At 32.1% G+C, this 25,027-nt stretch overlaps 1 protein-coding gene across 2 annotated transcripts in view; it reads left to right on the plus strand.

The window, feature by feature from the left end:
• Window positions 1-25,027, plus strand: part of LOC127709731 (cytosolic Fe-S cluster assembly factor NUBP2 homolog) — a 68,764-nt gene that overhangs the window by 3,041 nt on the left and 40,696 nt on the right. Inside the window, exons 1-2 of one of the 2 annotated variants that reach the window (XM_052215400.1) lie at window positions 6,932-7,071; window positions 20,192-20,316. In XM_052215400.1, coding sequence (XP_052071360.1) covers window positions 6,981-7,071; window positions 20,192-20,316 — 216 coding nt within the window. In that variant the 5' untranslated portion in view covers window positions 6,932-6,980. Of the gene's footprint in view, window positions 1-6,931; window positions 7,072-20,191; window positions 20,317-25,027 lie in introns of those variants that run through there. The other variant, XM_052215401.1, reaches the window with a different exon arrangement.

A 25,027-nucleotide genomic window follows, 5' to 3' on the forward strand; every position in this document is an offset into this window, starting at 1 on the left:
AATGAGTTACAAAACAAAGCACAGTTAATGATTAGAATGATTAAAGTACATTTAAACAAAAACATGTATACACATTTAAACAAAGTAACATAATTATAAACCATGTTATTGACAAAACATTAAGTTATTTTGGAAGCCACTGTGACATTTCTTAATCAATTTATAGCCCTAGGCCTATGGGAGACAACTTTGTACAATAGGTCAACTATATTTAAAGCATAGAATGATTGTAAGGTGTACATGTCTGTCTGGCAGAGTTCATCTGACCTTGACCTCATTTTCACGGTTCTTTGCTCAATATAAAGTTTTCATGGTTTGGTCTGTTTCTTGTATACTATAAGCAATAGATCAACTATATTTGGTGTATAGAATGATTTTAAGGTGTACATGTATTTCTGCTTGGTTTATCTGACCTTGACCTCATTTTCTATGAATTTGGTAAGTTTATGTGATACTTATAGTAAAACTTTATATTTTGCCAATTTTAGGACTATCAGCATAAAGTCAATGGTCAGTAAAGCAGGCGAGACATTTCAGTGTGTGCACTCCTGTTTATCATACAGTTGATGTCAATCTCTAACATCTATTTTTGTGTAACTGATCATCATGCAGTTAAATTTTACCTGTAAATTCAAAAAACTTGGATAACTATACTCCCCTTGTTTTACCATGTTTTTCATATTACACATCTTGAAATGTAAATTGAAAAATTATAAATTAAAAACAAATTACAGTAGAATCATATAAAAATGGTTCTTACATGATTTAAACTTTCTTAGGACTAAATAAAATAATATATTGAAAATCATTTTAGAGATCTTTACTTTTTAATTTATAAGACATTTATTTACAAAGTTCTGTGTGACTGTGCGAGACCCTCAATGGTAGTCAAGGTTGTTAAACACCCCTTGTAGTAGTACCTTACAAGACAAGCATAACTTGAGGAAACATCTGCACATTACTGTGCTTAACCTAAAGGCTTTGCTCTTTCACACTACCAATGTGCTAAAATTTGTTACTAAAATTGCAGATTGAATTCATCTCTTTAATCTGATCAAATGGTAAAACAGTTTAGGTCATAGTTAGTGAAATGTTGTTAGCATAAAGCAAGTGCAGTGTAATATAAAATTTTACTTATAATAACTTGCGTTAGATGTGAGCTTCTCATATCTGAGGCTGAACTTTTTTGCTGATAAATGATATCAACTCTTACGTAAATAGGATCATGAGGATTGTAATAACTTACTACAAACCTTTATGGTTTGAATTCCACATCTAAGATTGTTATTGTATACATTGTAGATGTATTTCTTTAAGAGTATATCAATTGTAAAGGCATATGAAAGGTAACATAGTAATTTTTGAATTGCTTTGATAAGGTCCAATTTCAAGTTTTCAAATTATCTCTTTAAAATTGTTGATTGTCTTTATTGTTAGAGTTGTCTTTGAAATAATACTTAAATTACCTTGAAAAATATATTATTTTTCTCTAGAATATGTTTTCTTGAAGTTTTAAACATGTTAAATGGAGATGAGTGTATGTCCAATCACAAATTCTTGTGAAAATAGTTAATTCATAGATATCAAATTACCTCCCATGGAATCTTATTTACTTCACTTATGTTTTAATGAATATTACATGTTTTAATTCAAGTTGATGTCTATTTCGTAGAAAAATAGAAAACATTTTAAATGGAAAAGTGCAAAAGCTAAAGACTTGACAGTTATATAGCAATTCTAAATTGACTATAGCTACCTTAACTTCATATGACTTTACAAGTTGATATATATATATGTCTATATAATATTGAATGACAGATGTGGAATTAAATTTTTAGGATTGTACCAGTAAGTATAATTTTATATTATACTGCACTTATTTCATACCAATAACCTTCAAGGCAATTTTTAACATGATAAAGGCAAAATTGAGTACTACATTTATCTTATTTAAAGAATACATTATCAGTACTGACTGTTCCTTTAAAAATTGGAAATATGTAGGTTTATTATCAGCATGATTAAAATGAACAACTGTTTAAGACTAAATCATTTGGTCTCTGGTGGAGAGTTGTCTGATTGGCAAGCATACCACGCCTTCTTATTTCTATATTAAAAACATTGATAAAAAATCTCAAGTTATGTGGACCAAACTCAAGCTTAAAATGTTCAAATCTCCAGTTGTAACATGACAACTCTGTCACATGTCTGTCCTACAAATCTGCAATGCACTCTGATTTGAAAGCTTTCTATCATAGAGTAAGCCTTAAGTGCCATATCTTGATTTTTAATTCCTTGAAAGTTGATCCATATATATATGTACCTCTTCTTCAATCAACTTCAGAGATTAACTATTCTAACCTCTAAACCTCGGAAAAAAAAAATGCATATACATGTATTATAGTCTTCAAGAAAGCTCTCATAGGTTTCAGCTATAGTAATCCTTAATGTTTTTCGGATTTCAACAAAATGGCTCTGGCTCAACTCATAGATGAGTCCAATGATGAAAGATCCTATATCAGAACCAGTTCGGATCTAACAACAATCCATGCACTCAAAATTAGTAGTACATTACTTCTTTACTTTCAAAAAAGCAAGATCAACAATATTTCTGTAAGGTATTTATAAAAAAAGTTTATAGACCCCCACCCACCAAAGAAAATAATAAAATTAGTTATTGTCTTTGGACAGATAAAATATGTGCAATTGGGGGACATTAGAGCTCTGTTCTTTTATCAGGATTGATTTTGATTTATCTATCATTATGGCTATAAGAACACCCAAAGGTTCTAATATTATGCAACACCATTTATAAATTGGTCCATCAAGTATTTGTAGTTTGTTTCAGACAAGAGTAAAATGGTCCAATCAGAAGACAAAAAAGGTATTAAAATAGGAAATATTTGAAATATCAAAAGAGACCAATACTTAATTATCATGATTATTTTTTGTCTATTCTATTAAAATGAGTTTTTTCATTGTATAGTACGTGTATAAATGCTGCACCTTTTGAGCTTAGCTTGTCCTGCCTGGTGTACATGTACCATACACCTTTTGAGCTTAGCTTGTCCTGCCTGGTGTACAGGTACCCCTTTATCAGAAGTGGATTTCTCTTCTCTCTGATGGGGTGTCCTATTTTATAGATTCAAAAACAAAATAAAAAGGACTTACAATTACAGTGATGTTTAACTTAATGTTTACCCTAATAAAGCCCGTCAGACCCTCCTTCATGTAATTGTACACTAAATTTTCATGCCTATGTATTTAATGGACATTTTCAATCTGATATTAAGGCCAGACTCTTTGGTTAAGCACTATTTACAATCATAACATTTCCATATGCAAATGATACTAAAGGTCAAGGAACAGTAAGTGGGCTATGTCACAGATTTTGCTAAAAGTTTGCATACAACTAGAAATTAGAAATTTGAGATTTGATGTTTATAGACAAATTTAAGAAGGTTTTTTGCAGATTTTATGTGCTTTTTATATGACCGCAAAAAAAATTTTGTGGTCGTATATTGGTATGACGTTGGTGTCGTCGTCGACGTCCGGCGTCTTCGTCCGAAGACACATTAGTTTTCGCACTCTAACTTTAGTTTAAGTGAATGGATCTCAATGAAATTTTACCATAAGGTTCAATACCACAAAAGGAAGGTGGGGATTGATTTTGAGGGTTATGGTACCCACAGTTATGGAATTAGGGGCCAAAAATAAGCATTTTTGTAACTTCCAGACATAACTTGTGTGTAAGTGTATGGATCTCTCTGACATTGTACCACAAGGTTCCATATCACAAAGGGAATGCTGGGATTGATTTTGGGGGTAATTGCCTCCAAATTTTAGGAATTAGGGGCCAAAAAGGGGCAAAAAACAAGCATTTTTCTAGTTTCATGACAATAACTTGTGTGTAAGTGTATGGATCTCTCTGAAATTGTACTGCAAGGTACCATACCACAAAGGGAAAGCTGGGATTGAGTTGTGGGGTGATGAATCATAAGGGGGTTCAAAATATTGGGGGGGATTTTTTTTTCCTTTTTTTTCTTTAAAATTTTCCATTTTAAATTGGTTATTTCTGATTTATATATAAAAGCAAATAATAATGGGTTCGACCTCTGCGGTCGTATCAAGCTGCGCCCCAGCGGAGCATTTTATTATACAAATGTTCACCTATTTTGAAAGAATACAATCAGTAATATTTCAGATGATAAAAGAGATAAATGCATTATTTTTCTGATTTTCAGTTATAGTTCATCGAGCTCGAGTTGTATGCAAAATTTTGTAAAAAATCTGTGACAAAGCCCATTTACTTTAACTTGACCTTAAGTATCATTTTTATACGACCGCAAAAAAATTTTTGTGGTCGTATATTGGTATGACGTTGGCGTCGTCGTCGTCCGGCGTCGTCGTCGTCCGGCGTCGTCCGAAGACACATTGGTTTTCGCACTCTAACTTTAGTTTAAGTGAATGGATCTTTATGAAATTTTACCACAAGGTTCAATACCACAAAAGGAAGGTTGGGATTGATTTTGGGGGTTATGGTAATAACAGTAAAGGAATTAGGGGCCAAAAAGGGGCCAAAAATAAGCATTTTTGTAACTTCCAGACATAACTTGTGTGTTAGTGTATGGATCTCTCTGACATTGTACCACAAGGTTCCATATCACTAAAGGAATGCTGGGATTGATTTTGGGGGTAATTGCCTCCAAATTTTAGGAATTAGGGGCCAAAAAAGGGGCAAAAAACAAGCATTTTTCTAGTTTCATGACAATAACTTGTGTGTAAGTGTATGGATCTTTCTGAAATTGTACTACAAGGTTCCATATCACAAAGGGAAAGCTGGGTTTGAGTTTGGGGGTAATTGCCCTAAACGTTTAGGAATTTGGGGCCAAAAAGGGGCCAAAAAACACATTTTTTTCTAGTTTCCAGACAATAACTTGTGTTCAAGTGTATGGATCTCTCTGAAATTGTACTGCAAGGTACCATACCACAAAGGGAAGGCTGGGATTGAGTTTGGGGGTGATGAATCATAATGGGGGTTCAAAAAATTTTGGGGGGGGATTTATTTTTTTTTCCTTTTTTTTCTTTTTTTCCTTTTTTGTTTCTTTTAAAATTTTCCATTTTAAGTTGGTTATTTCTGATTTATATTTAAAATCAAATAATAATGATATGGTAGGAGATACACACCAAACAGGATGTGTAAATTATTATATAATAAGTATTGTGCAATAGCAAGAAATTTTCAATTGCACAGTATTGCACAATAACAAGAAATATCCAATAGCACAATATTGCGCAATAGCAAGAAATTGTCAATTGTACAGTATTGCGCAATAGCAAGAAATATTTAATAGCACAGGATTGTGCAAAAGAAGATACTTCCTATAAATTGCTTATTTCTTGACCAATTTCAATGGGGTTTTATTCTTGATTTCATGGGGTTCTTTAATATGCTGAATATAACCGTGTATTTAGTTTTTGGATTTTGGGTCCCGTTTTTAAATTGGTCCACATTGAGGTCCAAAGGGTCCAAAATTAAACTTTGTTTGATTTCATCAAAAATTGAATTATTGGGGTTCTTTGATATGCCGAATCTAACTGTGTATTTAGATTCTTAAATTTTGGTTCTGTTTTCAAATTGGTCTACATTAAGGTCCAAAGGGTCCAAAATTAAACTTAGTTTGATTTTAACAAAAATTGAATTCTTAGGGTTCTTTGATATGCTGAATCTAAACATGTATTTAGATTTTTGATTATGGGCCCAGTTTTCAAGTTGGTCCAAATCGGGGTCCAAAATTAAACTTTGTTTGATTTCAACAAAAATTGAATATATGGGGTTCTTTGATATGCTGAATCTAACCATGTATTTAGATTTTTGATTTTTGGGCCCCGTTATCAACTTTGTCCACATTGAGGTCAAAAGGGTCCAAAATTAAACTTTGTTTGATTTCATCAAAAATTGAATTATTGGGGTTCTTTGATATGCCGAATCTAACCGTGTATTTAGATTCTTAATTTTTGGTTCCGTTTTCAAATTGGTCTACATTAAGGTCCAAAGGGTCCAAAATTAAACTTAGTTTGATTTTAACAAAAATTGAATTCTTAGGGTTCTTTGATATGCTGAATCTAAACATGTATTTAGATTTTTGATTATGGGCCCAGTTTTCAAGTTGGTCCAAATCGGGGTCCAAAATTAAACTTTGTTTGATTTCAACAAAAATTGAATATATGGGGTTCTTTGATATGCTGAATCTAACCATGTATTTAGATTTTTGATTTTTGGGCCCCGTTATCAACTTTGTCCACATTGAGGTCAAAAGGGTCCGAAATTAAACTTTGTTTGATTTCATCAAAAATTGAATTCTTGGGGTTCTTTGATATGCTGAATCTAACCATGTATTTAGATTTTGGATATTGGACCATAATAGGTGAATGTCCAATTTAAAATTTTTAAGTTCTTAGACCACATTCAATCTGTGTTAGAAACCTATGCTGTGTCAAATATTTAATCACAATCCAAATCCAAAGCTGTATCAAGCTTGAATGTTGTGTCCATACTTCCCCCAACTGTTCAGGGTTCGACCTCTGCGGTCGTATCAAGCTGCGCCCTGCGGAGCATTTTATTGCAAATGAACAAATGATCACATCTATATTGATTTTTATCTTTTAGCTTCTAAAAATATTCATAAACAGGTAAAGAGTAAAGTATGGTGTTCAAATAAAGATCACATAAACATCTAGTAATACTTATACTATTTTTGTTTGGCTGTGGAGTTTCAGAAATTATTGATAGAAATGAATGCCAATCCCCTTTATAGTCAAACAAAAACCATTAAAACAAGATGTCATGTTTAAAATCATTTTTTTTGGCTTGGTATTAAGAAATTATTGATAGAAAAGAATGCCAATCCCCCTTATAGTCAAATAGAACCAGTGAAACTAAATATATTTTGTCGTCTCCAGATAACGAGGCAGCTAAAATGTCTGTCCCAGTTAAAAAAAGGCGGCTAGGTAGTGACTATTCATCACCACTCCTCCCTACAACCAGCAGCATACATGTAGCATCAGAAGGTAGGTATCAGCTGCTGGGTGTATTATAAAATACACTGGTCATTTACATGTAAATGTTTAGGGTATCAATTAGCTTACAGTATGTTATTGCAGATTCAGTATTTGAAAATTTTACCGTATTTAGAAACATTAAAGAATGATTTACTTGTTATCTACAAATTACTCATTACTTTCTGATTTAACACACAAGTCTAGATGGGAAACTTCAGGTTCACATTTGAAAAAAAAAGTGTTACTCTTCATCTTTTGCAGTTCATTTAAAATTGTGATCAAATTACAATTTGTTTCATCAAATCAAATCTACCAGTAATAGGATTGAAAAAAAAATATGTTATAAGTATATTTTTATTACACTGCACTGGCTTTATACTAACAACATTTCACAAGCAATGACCTGAACTATTTTACCAGTTGATCAGTTGGTAGAGATGAATTCAAACTGTAATTATGCCTCTGCCGTAGCGGAGGGGGCATTAAGTTTTACCCTTGTCCTTCTGTACGTACGTACGTACGTCCCAAAATTGGTTTCCGTTCTCTAACTTTAGTTTGCCTCAACCAAATGTTATGAAACTTATACAAAATGCTTATTACCACAAAACACAGATCAAGTTTGAATTTAGGTGGCGTCACTTTTACCGTTCTAGAGTTATGCCCCTTTACAAATGGAAACAATGCTGAATTTTTCGTTTCCAATCTTTAACTTAAGTTTGCCTCAACCAAATGTTATGAAACTTGTACACAATGCTTATTACCACAAAACACACATCAGGTTTGAATTTGGTGGCGTCACTTTAACCATTCTAGAGTTATGCCCCTTTAGAAATGGAAAAATTGCAAAATTTTTATTTTCTTCTAAATATCAAGTAATTTTATTAAAATTGGAGTTATCTTCCTTTGTTTATGATTATAGTTGAATCAACTACAATCAATGCTTTATACAATGCAATGTTTAATTTTGACTTCCACTGATAAAACACAGATCAAGTTGAATTTGGGTAGTGTCACTTTAATCATTATTGAGTTATGCCCCTTTATAAATCGAAAGATTGCAAAATTTTTAGTTTCCATTCTGTAACTTAAGTTTGCCCCAACCAAACATTACGAAACCTATTACCAATATTCATTACCACAAAACTAAGATCAAGTACAAATTTTTTGTTTCCATTTTCTAACTTTAGTTTGCCTCAACCAAATGTTATTAAACTTATACACAATGCTTATTACTACATAATACAGATTAAGTATGAAATTTGGTGGCGACACTTTTACCATTCTTGAGTTATGTCCCTTTATAAACATAAAAATTGCTGAATTTTTCGTTTCCGTTCTCTAACTTTAGTTTGTCTCAACCAAATGTTATAAAACTTATACACAACCGTTCTAGAGTTATGCGTGTTTACAAATAGAAAAATTGCTGAATTTTTAGTTTCTGTTCTCTACCTAAGTTAGCCTCAACCAAATGTTATGAGACTTACACACAATGCTTATTACCACAAAACTCAGATCAAGTTCAAATTTGGGTAGCGTCACTTTTACTGTTCTTCAGTTATGTCCCTTTATATCTATATGATATGCAAGCGAGGGGCATCATCTGTGTCCCTATGTGGACACTATAATCCACATTTATTTATTAAAATATTTAAGCAATTGGTATTGTGAAAGGGCAAAGCCTTTAGGACACGCACAGTAATAAAATTGTAAACATATGGCATATGTACAGTGAGTGAACCACAGTCAAGTTATCAATGTTAGTGGGAAAAAGTGAAAAATGAAAGCATACTAACAATCCTGTTAGATTTGAAATCCCCATCTATCATTGAAATTGCACATATAAATATTTCTTTTATCATTATCAATTGTAATTTCATAGTAAGCTAAGGTGAGTCATGTTGAAATTGCTATTATAGGGTCCAATACACTAACAATCAAGTCATTGACATTGTATGATATAAGTTTATTTTAGTTAGTTCATATTTAGGTTATGGCTTTTTTCTAACAATCACTGAAGTTGAATTCATCTCTACCAACTGATCAACAGGTAAAATAGTTCAGGTCATGGCTAGTGAAAGGTTGTTAGTAAGAAGCAAATGCAGTGTAAACAAAATTATATGTAAATTCATTTTTAGCTCACCTGACCCTTAGTGAGCTTTTCTCATCACTTGGCGTCCCTTGTCCGTAAGCGTCTGTCGTCGTCTGTTAACTTTTACAAAAATGTTCTCTTAGACTACTGGGCCAAATTATCTTGAAAACTAAAATAGATAGAGAGAAACTTTAAATTGCAAAAATGATCAGCAAGACACGTTCAACAAATAAGTTTAATGGATGAAATCGTAAGTGGACTTTATTGGAGTTATTGCTTGATGATGACTTTTACCAATTTTTGGAGTTTTGCCTTATATCTTAAGAATTATAATAGATAGATAGAAACTTAAGTAGCAAAAATGATCAGCAAGACAAGATCTACAATTAAGACAATATGGAGGAAATTGTTTAACGACTCCTTATTAGAGTAATTGCCCTTTAATGACAATTTTCACCATTTGTTTGGCGTTTTGCCTTATATGATAAAAATAATAAGAGATAAAAAGACACTTTTAATCTCAAAAATGATCAGCAAGTCAAGATCTACTAACAAGTCAAGATCTACTAACAAGTCAAATTTTGCCTATATAGTTAGTAGAATGTCACTTTTTATAGGAGTGATTGCCCTCTTTTGTGTTTTGAGCAAAAACTAAAGAAGATAGAGAGAAACTAAACAGACTAAATGATCATCCATACAAGATCAACAAAACAGATTTTTGTTTTGATTTCTATTCTCATCTACAATGTTGGAGAGTGTCCTTTGTTGAATATGCACATAGACCAAGGTGAGCGACACAGGCTCTTCAGAGCCTTTAGTTACGTTTACGGGACGTATTATGGTATACCGTTGTCCGTCTTTCCGTCTGTCCGTCTGTCTGTCCGTCCGTCGTCAACATGTCGGACATTAACTAAAAAACGCTCTAACCAATTTTGCATAAAACTTTGGTGAATTGTTTATATCTATTGACGTGAGCTCCCTTTCATTTTTTATAAATTTTAGATTTTACATTTCCAAGTTATGGGGTTTTATTCATTAAAAAGAGGGGGATTTTCCAGTTTTCGGACAATAACTCAAGAATGCTTTCACCAACTTGCAAGAAATTTTGGTTAATTGTTTATATTTATTGACATGAGCTCCCTTTTGATTTTTATAAATTTTAGATTTTACGTTTCCAAGTTGGGGGGTTTAATTCATAAAAAAAAAAGGGGATTTTCCAGTTTTCGGACAATAACTCAAAAATGCATTCAGCAGTTCTCATGAAACTTTGATAACTTGTTGATATCTATTGATGTAAGCTGCCTTTAGAATTTTATAAATTTTAGATTTTACATTTCCGAGTTATGGGGTTTTATTATTTAAAAAAGGGGGGATTTTCCAGTTTTCAGACAATAACTCAAAAATGCTTTCAGCAATTCTTATGAAACTTTGGTGAATTGGTTATATCTATTGATGTAAGCTCCCTTTAGAATTTTATAAATTTTATTTGTTTATAGTCTTGACAACAGTACCGGTATTTCTCAACAGCATAGTGTATTGTACATCAGCAAGAAATCTTTAATTGAATATAAATTCAATTCATATAACCAATAATAGTCATATATTCTTTGACTACATTTATTCAGAAACCTGTCCAATATTAAATTACAATCTAAATTCAGACCTGTATCAAGCTTGAATATTGTGTCCATTTTTGCCCCAACTGTTCAGGGTTGGACCTCTGCGGGCGTATCCAGCTGCACTCAGCAAAGCAGTTTATTTTTTCAATTCTATTAGATTTGAGTTCCACATCTGTCATTGAAATCATATAAATGTAGGGCTTTAAAAATACATGTATATCAATTGTAAAGGCATATGAAAGGTTATATAGTGATTTTTGAATTGTGATAATAATATTTAATATGAGTTGTCATTTCATCAATATTAAAAATACTCGGAGAAATATGTTTTTATCTGAAATATGTTTTCTTGAATTTTAAAGGGAGATAAGACAGTCAAATTACTAATTCATATGAAAATAGATAATTCATGGACTCTTATTGACATGATACGGGGTATGTTCTTCTCACATATTTTATGATGGTATGATACTAAACCCCTTACGGGAGGGATTGTACTTGATTTTCATATGATGAAGACATAATCTTTCAATCAGTTTAATTGAGGTCTGGAGCTGGCATGTCAGTAACTGCTAGTAGTCCTTTGTTAATTTATGTATCATTGTCGTTTTGCTTAGTTTCTTTTGTTACCTATTCTGACATCGGACTCTCACTTCTTGCGTATTGCTGTGTGTTTCTTTATTCTACATTGGCTAGAGGTATAGGGGGAGGGTTGAGATCTCACAAAACATATTTAACTTTGCCGCATTTTTGCGCCTGTCCCAAGTCAGGAGCCTCTGGCCTTTGTTAGTCTTGTATGTTTTTTTATTTTAATTCATTTATATTATTGGAGTTTATTATGACGTCCATTTCTACTGAACTAGTACACATTTTAATTAGGGGCCAGCTGAGGACCACCTCCGGGTGCAGGATTTTCTCGCTGCGTTGACGACCCATTGGTGGCCTTTCAAGTTTGGCTGTTATCTGCTCTTTGACCGGTTTGTTGTCTCTTTGACATATTCCCCATTTCCATTCTCAATTTTATAACATATTTTGCTTCACATATATATCTTGATGACTATTAACAGTTTTGGTTCAAATTTATGTCTGTTTCATAGAAAAATAAAGACATTTTATAAGGAGTAGTACATTTATAAAGACTTGACAATTGTATAGAAATAAAAACGATAACCCTGCCTTCCCTTCATATGACTTTGAAACTTAATTGATATATGGTTAAAGAAATACATGTGTTCAATTTCAATGTTAGATGTGGAATTCAAATCTAAAAGGTTTGGAAGTATAATGTTTATTATACTGTGCTTGCTTCATACTAACAACCTCTCTCTATTGATGATCTAAAATATTTTTGTCAGAAACAATGTTATATCATCATGCAATTTTGCTTCAAAGAGCCACATTTTCCATAGGTTATCTTAATCATAAAGTACACTGTCATGACTGTGTAGGGGCACAAGACATTTGGGCTAAATCATGGGCGTGACCATGGTATTATTTGGGCGAAAAATTGTGGCGTAAAGTTTACATTTGGGCTAATTATTTTTTAACTCATACAGGTAAATTACAGGTAGAATTTATCAAAATAAAACCTTTATAAAAATGTTCATTAGGAAACCATGCTAGTTTGAAAAGAAAAGAACTTAAAGTTTTACACCATTTAATTGAAATGATTCTGAAGTGAAGATCAGACAATATCACAGTATCACAATATTACAGTGTTAAAGGGGCATTAGCTACGAGATATCCAAAACCAAAAAAAATATATATCATTAATGAAAGTGATAAAGTGAAATAATTATTTGCTTTTAGCAGCCAATTTAGTTCAATTTTGTCAGAATAAGATAAATAACATCACAGATGAATTATTCACTTGCAAGTGAATAATTCGACTCTTTGAATCCGTATTCATGTGACCTTTAATTTAACCCGTTAGCTGGAGATAGGTTATGCATGTATTCAGCTATTAAAAGGAAAAGAATGTCAACATTGAAAGTGAAACAAGGATGAATCATTTGGTTGACTGATTCAATCCACAAAAAAATCATTCTAACACTTCAGGTAAAAACGATGATAAACATACTGTTTAACCTACAATATGGGATCAAACAGACCTAGAACAATTCAATTGCATATGGTCGGTATCAGTTTATGTTTATATTTATGTTTATTTCGAGTTATATGACCGTCTGCAGTCTTCGGAGGTCATCTCAATGGTTGAATAGATGACGTCTAGACAAAAATACAAATGAAGTGTTGATACATATTATCGATTCCATAATTGTTAATTGTTAGTCCCCTACCGACGAAGTCGAAGGGGTCTTTAGGTTTGCACTCCGTCTGTCTGTCTGTCTATCCGTCTGTCTGTCCATCCATCTGTCTGTCCCTCTGTCAGTCCGGCAAATCAGCTTTCCACACTTTTTTATTCGTTCTTGAAGATATTGATTTGATATTTGGTATATAGTTTTATCATGACAACTTATAGATCAAGTTCAAATTTTGTTCCGGTCTGATGATTTAATCCAGAGTTATGGACCATAAATCTGGACCATATCTAATGTTAGAGTACTATGTTTTAAAAACCATATTTCTGTACAAAGGGAGATAACTAATTTTTTAAAAGACATTCTTTGTTCAATTATTTGAAGAATTTTTTGGCAGGTTTGTTAGTTATTTAGTATAAACTAATTTTCTGAATGCTATATATATAAAAAAAAATTATGAAGAGAAATCCTTTAATTAGATAATAATCTATTTTTATTATGTATATATTTCAATACATTACATTGTGTAGATAAAAGTTGTTGACATTTTATAGATAGTTACAAATCTATATTAGTTTGTGACAAATGAAAGAAAAAATATTTGGAACTATTAATTATATTTGATTATAATTTGAAAATAGATATACACTGTATTACATCATATCTAATTTTAGAGAACTATTAATCATATCTAATGTTTTTATACGACCGCAAAAAAATTTTGTGGTCGTATATTGGTATGACGTTGGCGTCGTCGTCGTCGTTCGTCGTCGTCCGAATACATATTGGTTTTCGCACTCTAACTTTAGTTTAAGTGAATGGAACTTTTTGAAATTTGACCATAAGGTTAAATACCACAAAAGGAAGGTTGGGATTGATTTTGGGGGTTATGGTACCAATAGTTAAGGAATTAGGGGCCAAAAAGGGGCCAAAAATGAGCATTTTCTAGTTTCCAGACAATAACTGTGGAACGGTGTATGGATCTCTCTGAAATTATACTACAAGTTTCCATACCACAAAGGGATGGTTAGGATTTGCTTTGGGGGGTTATGGCTCAAACCGTTTAGGAATTAGGGGCAAAAAAGGGGGAAAAACAAGGTTGTCCTGGTTAATGGACAAATACTTTAGTACAAAACATAATTTAAAGCAGTGTAAGGGAGATAAATCAAATACATCATTGAAATTATCTCCCTTACACTGCTTTTAAATTATGTATAAAGTAATGGTTAATGAACAATAAAGATAATCTAAAACAGTGTAAGGGAGGTAATCCAAATACAACGTTTTGGTTACTTCCCTTACACTGCTTTTAAATTATGTTTAAAGAAATGCATATTTATAAAGGAAGACCAGTAAAAATATCTGCAAATGTTTTCATCTTTTTTTTTTACAAAAAAATCCATACGAAAGATTTGACACTATATTTTTATTAATTCTATTATAAAATAGATTAAGTTAGCACTATGGTAAATTTAAATGGGTAATTATGGTTGCCAACTCCATTGGAAATTTGAATTGAGATTATGACCATATCTTGAGGGAAAGAATTTTTTTGGGGGAAAAAGGGGGGGGGGGATAAAAAGAAATTGTGGGGGGCCAATTTTTTCTCATTTCAGATTTCAGAAATTAAAAAGAATTAATCTTCAAATATTATTTTTTTTTCAAATTTCAAATATTGAAAAATTTCAAGAAGTAATCTTTAATTGCACAGTATGGCGCATTAGATTTGTAAAATCTTTGATCACATTTATTTATTTGTTATGCCGAATCTAACAGTGTATTTAGATTTTTAATTTTGGGTCCAGTTTTCAAATTGGTCTACATTAATGTCCAAAGGGTCCAAAATTAAACTTTGTTTGATTTTAGCAAAAATTGAATATATGAGGTTCTTTGATATGCTGAATCTAAACATGTATTTAGATTTTTGATTTTTGGCCCAGTTTTCAAGTTGGTCCAAATTGGGGTCCAAAATTAAACTTTGTTTGATTTCAACAAAAATTGAATATATGGGGTTCTTTGATATGCTGAATCTAACCATGTATTTAGATTTTTTATTTGTGGACCCCGTTATCTAATTGGTTCATATTGAGGTCAAAAGGGTCCAAAATTAAACTTTGTTTGATTTCATCTAAAATTGAATTATTGGGGTTCTTTGATATTCCAAATCTAACCGTGTATTTAGGTTTTTAATTTTGGGTCCTGTTTTTTAAATTGGTCTACATTGAGGTCCAAAGGGTCCAAAATTAAACTCAGTTTGATTTTAACAAAAATTGAATTCTTGGGGTTCTTTGATTTGCTGAATCTAAACATGTGTTTAGATTTTTGATTATGGGCCCAGTTTTCAAGTTGGTCCATGATAGGGTCCAGTATTTAAACTTTGTTTGATTTCAACAAAAATTGAATATATGGGGTTCTTTGATATGCTGAATCTAAACATGTATTTAGATTTTTGATTATGGTCCCAGTTTTCAAGTTGGTCCAAATTGGGGTCCAAAATTAAACTTTGTTTGATTTCAACAAAAATTGAATATATGAGGTTCTTTGATATGCTGAATCTAACCATGTATTTAGATTTTTTATTTGTAGGCCCCGCTATCAAATTGGTTCATATTGAGGTCAAAAGGGTCCAAAATTAAACTTTGTTTGATTTCATCGAAAATTGAATTATTGGGGTTCTTTGATATGCCAAATCTAACCGTGTTTTTAGATTTTTAATTTGGGTCCCGTTTTTTAAATTGGTCTTCATTGAGGTCCAAAGGGTCCAAAATTAAACTTAGTTTGATTTTAACAAAAATTGAATTCTTGGGGTTCTTTGATATGCTGAATCTAAACATGTGTTTAGATTTTTGATTATGGGCCCAGTTTTCAAGTTGGTCTAAGTTGGGGTCCAAAATTAAACTTTTTTTGATTTCAACAAAAATTGAATATATTGGGTTCTTTGATATGCTGAATCTAACCATGTATTTAGATTTTTTATTTGTGGACCCTGTTATCTAATTGGTTCATATTGAGGTCAAAAGGGTCCAAAATTAAACTTTGTTTGATTTCATCTAAAATTGAATTATTGGGGTTCTTTGATATTCCAAATCTAACCGTGTATTTAGGTTTTTAATTTTGGGTCCTGTTTTTTAAATTGGTCTACATTGAGGTCCAAAGGGTCCAAAATTAAACTCAGTTTGATTTTAACAAAAATTGAATTCTTGGGGTTCTTTGATTTGCTGAATCTAAACATGTGTTTAGATTTTTGATTATGGGCCCAGTTTTCAAGTTGGTCCATGATAGGGTCCAGTATTTAAACTTTGTTTGATTTCAACAAAAATTGAATATATGGGGTTCTTTGATATGCTGAATCTAAACATGTATTTAGATTTTTGATTATGGGCCCAGTTTTCAAGTTGGTCCAAATTTGGGTCCAAAATTAAACTTTGTTTGATTTCAACAAAAATTGAATATATGAGGTTCTTTGATATGCTGAATCTAACCATTTATTTAGATTTTTTATTTGTAGGCCCCGCTATCAAATTGGTTCATATTGAGGTCAAAAGGGTCCAAAATTAAACTTTGTTTGATTTCATCGAAAATTGAATTATTGGGGTTCTTTGATATGCCAAATCTAACCGTGTTTTTAGATTTTTAATTTGGGTCCCGTTTTTTAAATTGGTCTTCATTGAGGTCCAAAGCGTCCAAAATTAAACTTAGTTTGATTTTAACAAAAATTGAATTCTTGGGGTTCTTTGATATGCTGAATCTAAACATGTGTTTAGATTTTTGATTATGGGCCCAGTTTTCAAGTTGGTCCAAGTTGGGGTCCAAAATTAAACTTTTTTTGATTTCAACAAAAATTGAATATATTGGGTTCTTTGATATGCTGAATCTAACCATGAATTTAGAATTTTTATTTGTGGGCCCCGCTATCAAATTGGTTCATATTGAGGTCAAAAGGGTCCAAAATTAAACTTTGTTTGATTTCATCAAAAATTGAATTATTGGGGTTCTTTGATATTCCAAATCTAACCGTGTATTTAGATTTTTAATTTTAAGTCCCGTTTTTTAAATTGGTCTACATTAAGGTCCAAAGGGTCCAAAATTAAACTTAGTTTGATTTTAGCAAAAATTGAATTCTTGGGGTTCTTTGATATGCTGAATCTAAACATGTGTTTAGATTTTTGATTATGGGCCCAGTTTTCAAGTTTGTCCAAGTTGGGGTCCAAAATTAAAACTTTGTTTGATTTTAACAAAAATTGAATATATTGGGTTCTTTGATATGCTGAATCTAACCATGTATTTAGATTTTTTATTTGTGGACCCCGTTATCTAATTGGTTCATATTGAGGTCAAAAGGGTCCAAAATTAAACTTTGTTTGATTTCATCTAAAATTGAATTATTGGGGTTCTTTGATATTCCAAATCTAACCGTGTATTTAGGTTTTTAATTTTGGGTCCTGTTTTTTAAATTGGTCTACATTGAGGTCCAAAGGGTCCAAAATTAAACTCAGTTTGATTTTAACAAAATTTGAATTCTTGGGGTTCTTTGATTTGCTGAATCTAAACATGTGTTTAGATTTTTGATTATGGGCCCAGTTTTCAAGTTGGTCCATGATAGGGTCCAGTATTTAAACTTTGTTTGATTTCAACAAAAATTGAATATATGGGGTTCTTTGATATGCTGAATCTAAACATGTATTTAGATTTTTGATTATGGGCCCAGTTTTCAAGTTGGTCCAAATTGGGGTCCAAAATTAAACTTTGTTTGATTTCAACAAAAATTGAATATATGAGGTTCTTTGATATGCTGAATCTAACCATGTATTTAGATTTTTTATTTGTAGGCCCCGCTATCAAATTGGTTCATATTGAGGTCAAAAGGGTCCAAAATTAAACTTTGTTTGATTTCATCGAAAATTGAATTATTGGGGTTCTTTGATATGCCAAATCTAACCGTGTTTTTAGATTTTTAATTTGGGTCCCGTTTTTTAAATTGGTCTTCATTGAGGTCCAAAGGGTCCAAAATTAAACTTAGTTTGATTTTAACAAAAATTGAATTCTTGGGGTTCTTTGATATGCTGAATCTAAACATGTGTTTAGATTTTTGATTATGGGCCCAGTTTTCAAGTTGGTCCAAGTTGGGGTCCAAAATTAAACTTTTTTTGATTTCAACAAAAATTGAATATATTGGGTTCTTTGATATGCTGAATCTAACCATGAATTTAGAATTTTTATTTGTGGGCCCCGCTATCAAATTGGTTCATATTGAGGTCAAAAGGGTCCAAAATTAAACTTTGTTTGATTTCATCAAAAATTGAATTATTGGGGTTCTTTGATATTCCAAATCTAACCGTGTATTTAGATTTTTAATTTTAAGTCCCGTTTTTTAAATTGGTCTACATTAAGGTCCAAAGGGTCCAAAATTAAACTTAGTTTGATTTTAGCAAAAATTGAATTCTTGGGGTTCTTTGATATGCTGAATCTAAACATGTGTTTAGATTTTTGATTATGGGCCCAGTTTTCAAGTTTGTCCAAGTTGGGGTCCAAAATTAAAACTTTGTTTGATTTTAACAAAAATTGAATATATGGGGTTCTTTGATATGCTGAATCTAACCATGTATTTTGATTTTAAACATTGGACCATAATAGGTAAATTAAAAAAATTCAAGTTCTTAGACCACATTCTTTCTGTGTCAGAAACCTATGCTGTGTCAAATATTTAATAACAATCCAAATTCGGAGCTGTATCAAGCTTGAATGTTGTGTCCATACTTGCCCCAACTGTTCAGGGTTCGACCTCTGCGGTCGTATCAAGCTGCGCCCCAGCGAAGCATTTTATTTTTATCATGCTTATACGATATTGATTGATAATTGGTTTAAAGTTTTATCATGACAAGTTACAGATCAAGTTCAAATTTTTGTTTCGGTCTAATAATTTTGTGCAGAGTTATGGTCCTTGGACTTGAAAAATTCACTCATATAATCAGTTTTCCACACTGTTTTTAGTCATGCTTGAAGATATTGACATGATATTTACCTTTTGTTTACACCATGGCAAATTATATAACAAGTTAGCATTTTGTTCCAGTATAATGAATTTTTTCCCGGTAGGGGACTATGTATTGCCATGCAATACTCTCAGAATGCTTGTTTATTTTAGTCTTTTTGTAATTTTTTATACATTGTATAGGTTTTAGTATGTTGTAAATCAAATATGAGAATTTGAGTCAAATTGGTGAAAATGAATTTGACAGCTTATGCCCCCTTAAAAGGCTGTTAGATTTAAATTTAAAAAACAAAAAACCAATCTTAAAATTTATTGGATGTACTTTATTATATCTTAACATAGCTGTTTTATATTTCACATTGTTTATAGTTTAAACGATATTTAGCGCTATAATGACTTGTCTTACCCAAAATTTAACTGTCACAACCCTAGGTCTATGGTGAACAGGGAGCAGACACTGTCTGGCAAACGGAATGAGTACATAAAACAAGAAAATGTCATTTATTTCATATAGAATATTATAATATAATTAAAATGATATCGGTTCGCAGAGAACCACTACCCTTCAGTAAGAAAACTGACAATCCTAGTCAATTAAGATTGGAGTCCAGCGCACCTACCACATGGGGGATTTGAACTCACAACCTCAGTGTTGACAGGCTAGTGAAACAGTAGTTCAACAACTTAGACCACTCAGCCACTGATTAAAATATAGATACTTTACATGAAATTTACCTTTACATGGGAGGATTAGCTCAAATGTCGACTCTAAAATTTAGCCCAAATCTCAACTTGCAATTGGCCCTAACATAGCATATATTTAGCCCAAATGTTACACCAATTAGCCCAAACGTGTATCTCCAGATCCCCTGTGTATATGTGGAAACTCAAAAATTGATTGATTCATGCACTTAGAATTTTTGTCAAACAATTAAAGTTTGCAGGATCTATTTTCACAGTAGGATTTCTCTCGGACTATAGAAGTTTATATAGATCTGACATCAAAATAATATGAATTCATCACTCATAAGAGAGCAGGGCTTTTTCTTGAATTTAGTAGGTTTTGAAATTCAAACCTTTGACTATGCTTTTATAAAAATATAAAACTCCATTTATAATACATTTTTTAAATATGCATTAAAATAACTTATATTTTTTGTTTTATTAGTGAATCTGTCAGACCATTTGTCAAGCGTTAAACATGTTATCTTGGTATTATCTGGTAAAGGAGGTGTTGGGAAGAGTACAGTGGCTACACAATTAGCAGTAGGATTGAAACAAAAAGGCAAAAAAGTAAGATTTAGTGAATATCTTGATAATAATAAATTTAAACATCCAGTTTTAATTGTATTTATTGATAGCAAACTGCCAGCATTCATTGACACTGTCACATTTCTTGGGTAAAGATTGCATGAAATGCAATCAAAACCCTATGGAAACTGACTTGATATCTAAATCTTCCAAGGTTTATCACTATTTTTGAGATACACAAAATATAGTGCTTTGATCATAACATTCTATACATCCTATCCATGAAATCCAGAAATTTATCAATGGAATACCGTAAATTGGGAAATTTTGGCGTCAGGATATTTTGGCGGTTTTCTCTCGAAAGGCATGTGTTTTATTTTGGTGTGTGTAATTTTGGTGCTTCGTCCAATTGATATGTTTAATTTTAGAACAACAGTAGTGAGCAAGCTCATTCATATTTGCCTTTATTTACCCGTTTATTGACAAAATATCATTGAATTTCTCAAACTAGAAACACGACAAAGTTAATTTAAGGAAGGAATCGGATACGGATGCAGTCTTCGCGCTGAACCACAGGCCTAGCAGCCCAGGCTTGTAAAATTGCTTTCAGGCCTGTAAAAATCAGCTCTACAGGCAAACAGAATCTAACTAAAATTTTCCAAAAAATTGAACTCTGGGCCTGTAGATTTAAAAGTTTATTGTGAAGACTGCGGATGCAATTGCAAATAATTCCGTATATCGTGGTTCAAAGCTGAAAGAAAATATGAAATAAAATCTTAAACATTAAAATCAGATGATTTATTTTTTACAAATATCATATGAAATAAATTTTAATCATCTCTTGCAATACATGTTAATCTATTGAAGATAAAGGATTACAAAGAGTTTTGATATTCTAATTACCAATAACGGCGTCTAATCAGCAATAGCTTTGCATTTTTATGACATGTGTGAATAAAAATTCATATTGTGTTTTCTTAACATTTTCATAAAATTGACAATTAAGTAAAAATTATATTGTGTTGTTGTCAAAGTATACCAGGTATTTATTTGCAGATTTGGCTATGTATGGAATTGTAGGAAATATACGGAAGATATAATAACATAAAATATTTTCCCCAACAATTAGCAGTACACATTGTCGTACCGGTACGCGATTTTGGCGTTTCATTTTTTAGTGTTTGTTTTATTTTCGTGTATTTAATTTTGGCACTTTCAATTGAGGCACCAAATAAACCAAAATAAAACTACAACCAAAATAACCCAATTTACGGTATATGCTCAGATATTCAAGTTACAAAATGATGTTATACTGGTCAAGAAAGGTGCAGGAATCTAATATCTGTTCTAAAAATATCAATGATGTTATTGTTAAAGAAATCTTTAAAATTGGAGTTATTGTCCTTTGTCCATAATTGTAGTTGAATCAACTAGAACCAATGCTTTATACAATGCAATGTTTAATTTTACTTCCTACTGATAACTTGAATCAATCATTACCCTTCTGTGCTTACAAGCACTTTGATTTTGCAATTTTAATAGAATAACCTTCATTAGGTACCGGTATGCAAAGCAAAATGCACATGATCTAGGAGCATAAAACATCAACACATGATCTAGGAGAATAAAACATCTACACATGATCTATGAGCATAAAAACCAAAAAGGGCCTAAACAAACAAAATCTGAAACAGATTACTCAAGTTGAATTTTCAACTTCAGTTCTAATGCAATTATGTAATTTTATTGTCTTGCCTGCTATGAAAGTTGCAGAATACAAGACATAGGGATTACAATCCGGCGGTAGCGGTGGCGAGTTTTTTCCCTGGAAATATATAAATGTATGGAAAATTGCATTGTAAGGTCTCTCAAGCTTACATTTCTCTAATATATTTTTAAAAATTCTTAAAGCAGTGCTGTTTAAAGAACAAAATTTTTTTTTTCAGATATTGCCCTTGATCATTTGAACTCTTTTCTATAATTTTCATTATTGTGACAATAACACCTTGTGAATGCAACTCCTCTGAGACCAAATTATAGAAACTTTCATACTTGGAAGGATTGTTAACCATAATGTGTAGTTTCTCATTTTGATCTGAACATTTTTACAGAATTATAGGACTTTGAATATTTTTGGAGTATCGTGACAATAACACCTAGTGAATGCAACTTCTCTTAGACCATTTGACAAGCTCTCATACTTAGTACTATTGTTTGCCATCATGTTAAAGTTGTATAACCATTTTTATTTGACGTTTTTATGGGAGTTGTTGGACTAAGACCGTTTGTTGGAGTATTGCAACAACAACACCTTGTGAACACAACTCAACTGAGACTCTTTTACAGAAACCTTGTGTATTTGATCATATTCTACAGTCACTTTGATCTGATGTTTTTCAAGGAGTTTTGGGACTTTGACTATTTTTGGCGTCAACAATGTATTAGTTTGTGATTAGGTCAGTTTATGGGGAACCACTAGTGGTAGGTCAATGGTATTTGGTATGTAGATGCATTAGCATTTGCAAATCTCATTTATATTGAGATTATTTGGTCCTTCCCCGTCAGTCATGGTCTATTGACTTTAAATGTTTTGCAAAGTTTACATGTTAAAGTTTGTGATTAGATCAGTTTAAGAGGAGCCACTAATGTTAAGTCAATGCTTTTTGAGATGCAGTTGTATTAGTATTTGAAAGTTTCTTTTCATTGGAGATAATATGGCACCATGCCCTCATCAGGGTTCATTGACTTTGAAACTTTTACATTGTTTACAAGTTAAAGTTTTTGTTTTGGTTAGTGTAAAGGGCACCACTTATAAGTCAATGGTATTTGGTATGCAGTTTTATAAGTATTGGCAAATTTCATTCCATGGAGGTTATTTGGTCCTGCACATTAAGTCACGGTTCATTGACTTTGAATGTTTTGCATAGATTACATGGTTAAATATTGCCATTTGGATTCAATAAATGGAATCTGATGTTCAGTAGTTGTCGTTTGTTGATGTGGTTCATAAGTGTTTCTGGTTTCTTGTTTTTATGCCCCCGCCGTAGCGGTGGGGGCATAAAGTTTTACCCTTGTCCGCCTGTACGTACGTCCGTCCGTTAGCCCAAAATTGGTTTCCGTTCTCTAACTTGAGTTTGCCTCAACCAAATGTTATGAAACTTATACACAATGCTTATTACCAGAAAACACAGATCAAGTTTGAATTTTGGTAGCGTCACTTTAACCATTCTAGAGTTATGACCCTTTAGAAATGGAAAAATTGCAAAATTTTTATTTTCTTCTAAATATCAAGTTATTTTTATAATTGGAGTTATCTACCTTTGTGGATGATTATAGTTGAATCAACTACAACCAATGCTTTATACAATGCAATGTTTAATTTTGACTTCCACTGATAAAACACAGATCAAGTTGAATTTGGGTAGTGTCACTTTAACCATTATTGAGTTATGCCCCTTTATAAATCGAAAGATTGCAAAATTTTAGTTTCCATTCTGTAACTTAAGTTTGCCCCAACCAAACATTATGAAACCTATACACAATATTCATTACCACACAATTAAGATCAAGTACAAATTTTTTGTTTCTGTTTTCTAACTTTAGTTCAATCAAATGTTAGGAAACTTATACACAATGCTTATTACTACATAATACAGATTAGGTACGAAATTTGGTGGTGACACTTTTACCATTCTTGAGTTATGTCCCTTTATAAACATAAAAATTGCTGAATTCTTCGTTTCCGTTCTCTAACTTTTGTTTGTCTCAACCAAATGTTTTAAAACTTATACACAACAGTTCTAGAGTTATGCGTGTTTACAAGTAGAAAAATTGCTGAATTTTTAGTTTTTATACGACCGCAAAAAAAATTGGCGTCGTCGTCGTCCGAAGACACATTGGTTTTCGCACTCTAACTTTAGTTTAAGTGAATGGATCTCTGAAATTTTACCATAAGGTTCAATACCACAAAAGGAAGGTTGGGATTGATTTTGGGGGTTATGTTACCAACAGTTAAGGAATTAGGGGCCCAAAAGGGGCCAAAAATAAGCATTTTTATACGACCGCAAAAAAATTTTGAGGTCGTATATTGGTATGACGTTGGCGTCGTCGTCGTCGTCCGAATACACAATGGTTTTCGCACTCTAACTTTAGTTTAAGTGAATGGATCTCTATGAAATTTTACCATAAGGTTCAATACCACAATAGGAAGGTGGGGATTGATTTTGGGGGTTATGGTACCAACAGTTAAGGAATTAGGGGCCAAAAAGGGGCCGAAAATAAGCATTTTTGTAACTTCCAGACATAACTTGTGTGTTAGCATATGGATCTCTTTGACATTGTACCACAAGATTCCATATCACAAAGGGTCAATGCTAGGATTGATTTTGGGGTTAATTGCCTCAAAATTTTAGGAATAAGGGGCCAAAAGGGGGCAAAAAACAAGCATTTTTCTAGTTTCATGACAATAACTTGTGTGTAAGTGTATGGATCTTTCTGAAATTTTACTACAAGGTTCCATTTCACAAAGGGAAAGCTGGAATTGAGTGTTGTGGTAATTGCCCAAAACGTTTAGTAATAAGGGGCCTAAAAAGGGGTTTAAAATAAGCATTTTTTAGTTTCTAGACAATAACTTGTGTTCAAGTGTATGGATCTCTCTAAAATTGTATTACAAGGTACCATACCACAAAGGCAAGGCTGTTATTGAGCTTGGTTTGGGGGGAAAGGGGGGTGGGGGGTGATGAATCATAAGGGG

Source organism: Mytilus californianus, unplaced genomic scaffold, assembly GCF_021869535.1.
Source record: "Mytilus californianus isolate M0D057914Y unplaced genomic scaffold, xbMytCali1.0.p SCAF_7, whole genome shotgun sequence".
In the NCBI taxonomy this organism is placed as follows: Eukaryota; Metazoa; Mollusca; class Bivalvia; order Mytilida; family Mytilidae; genus Mytilus; species Mytilus californianus.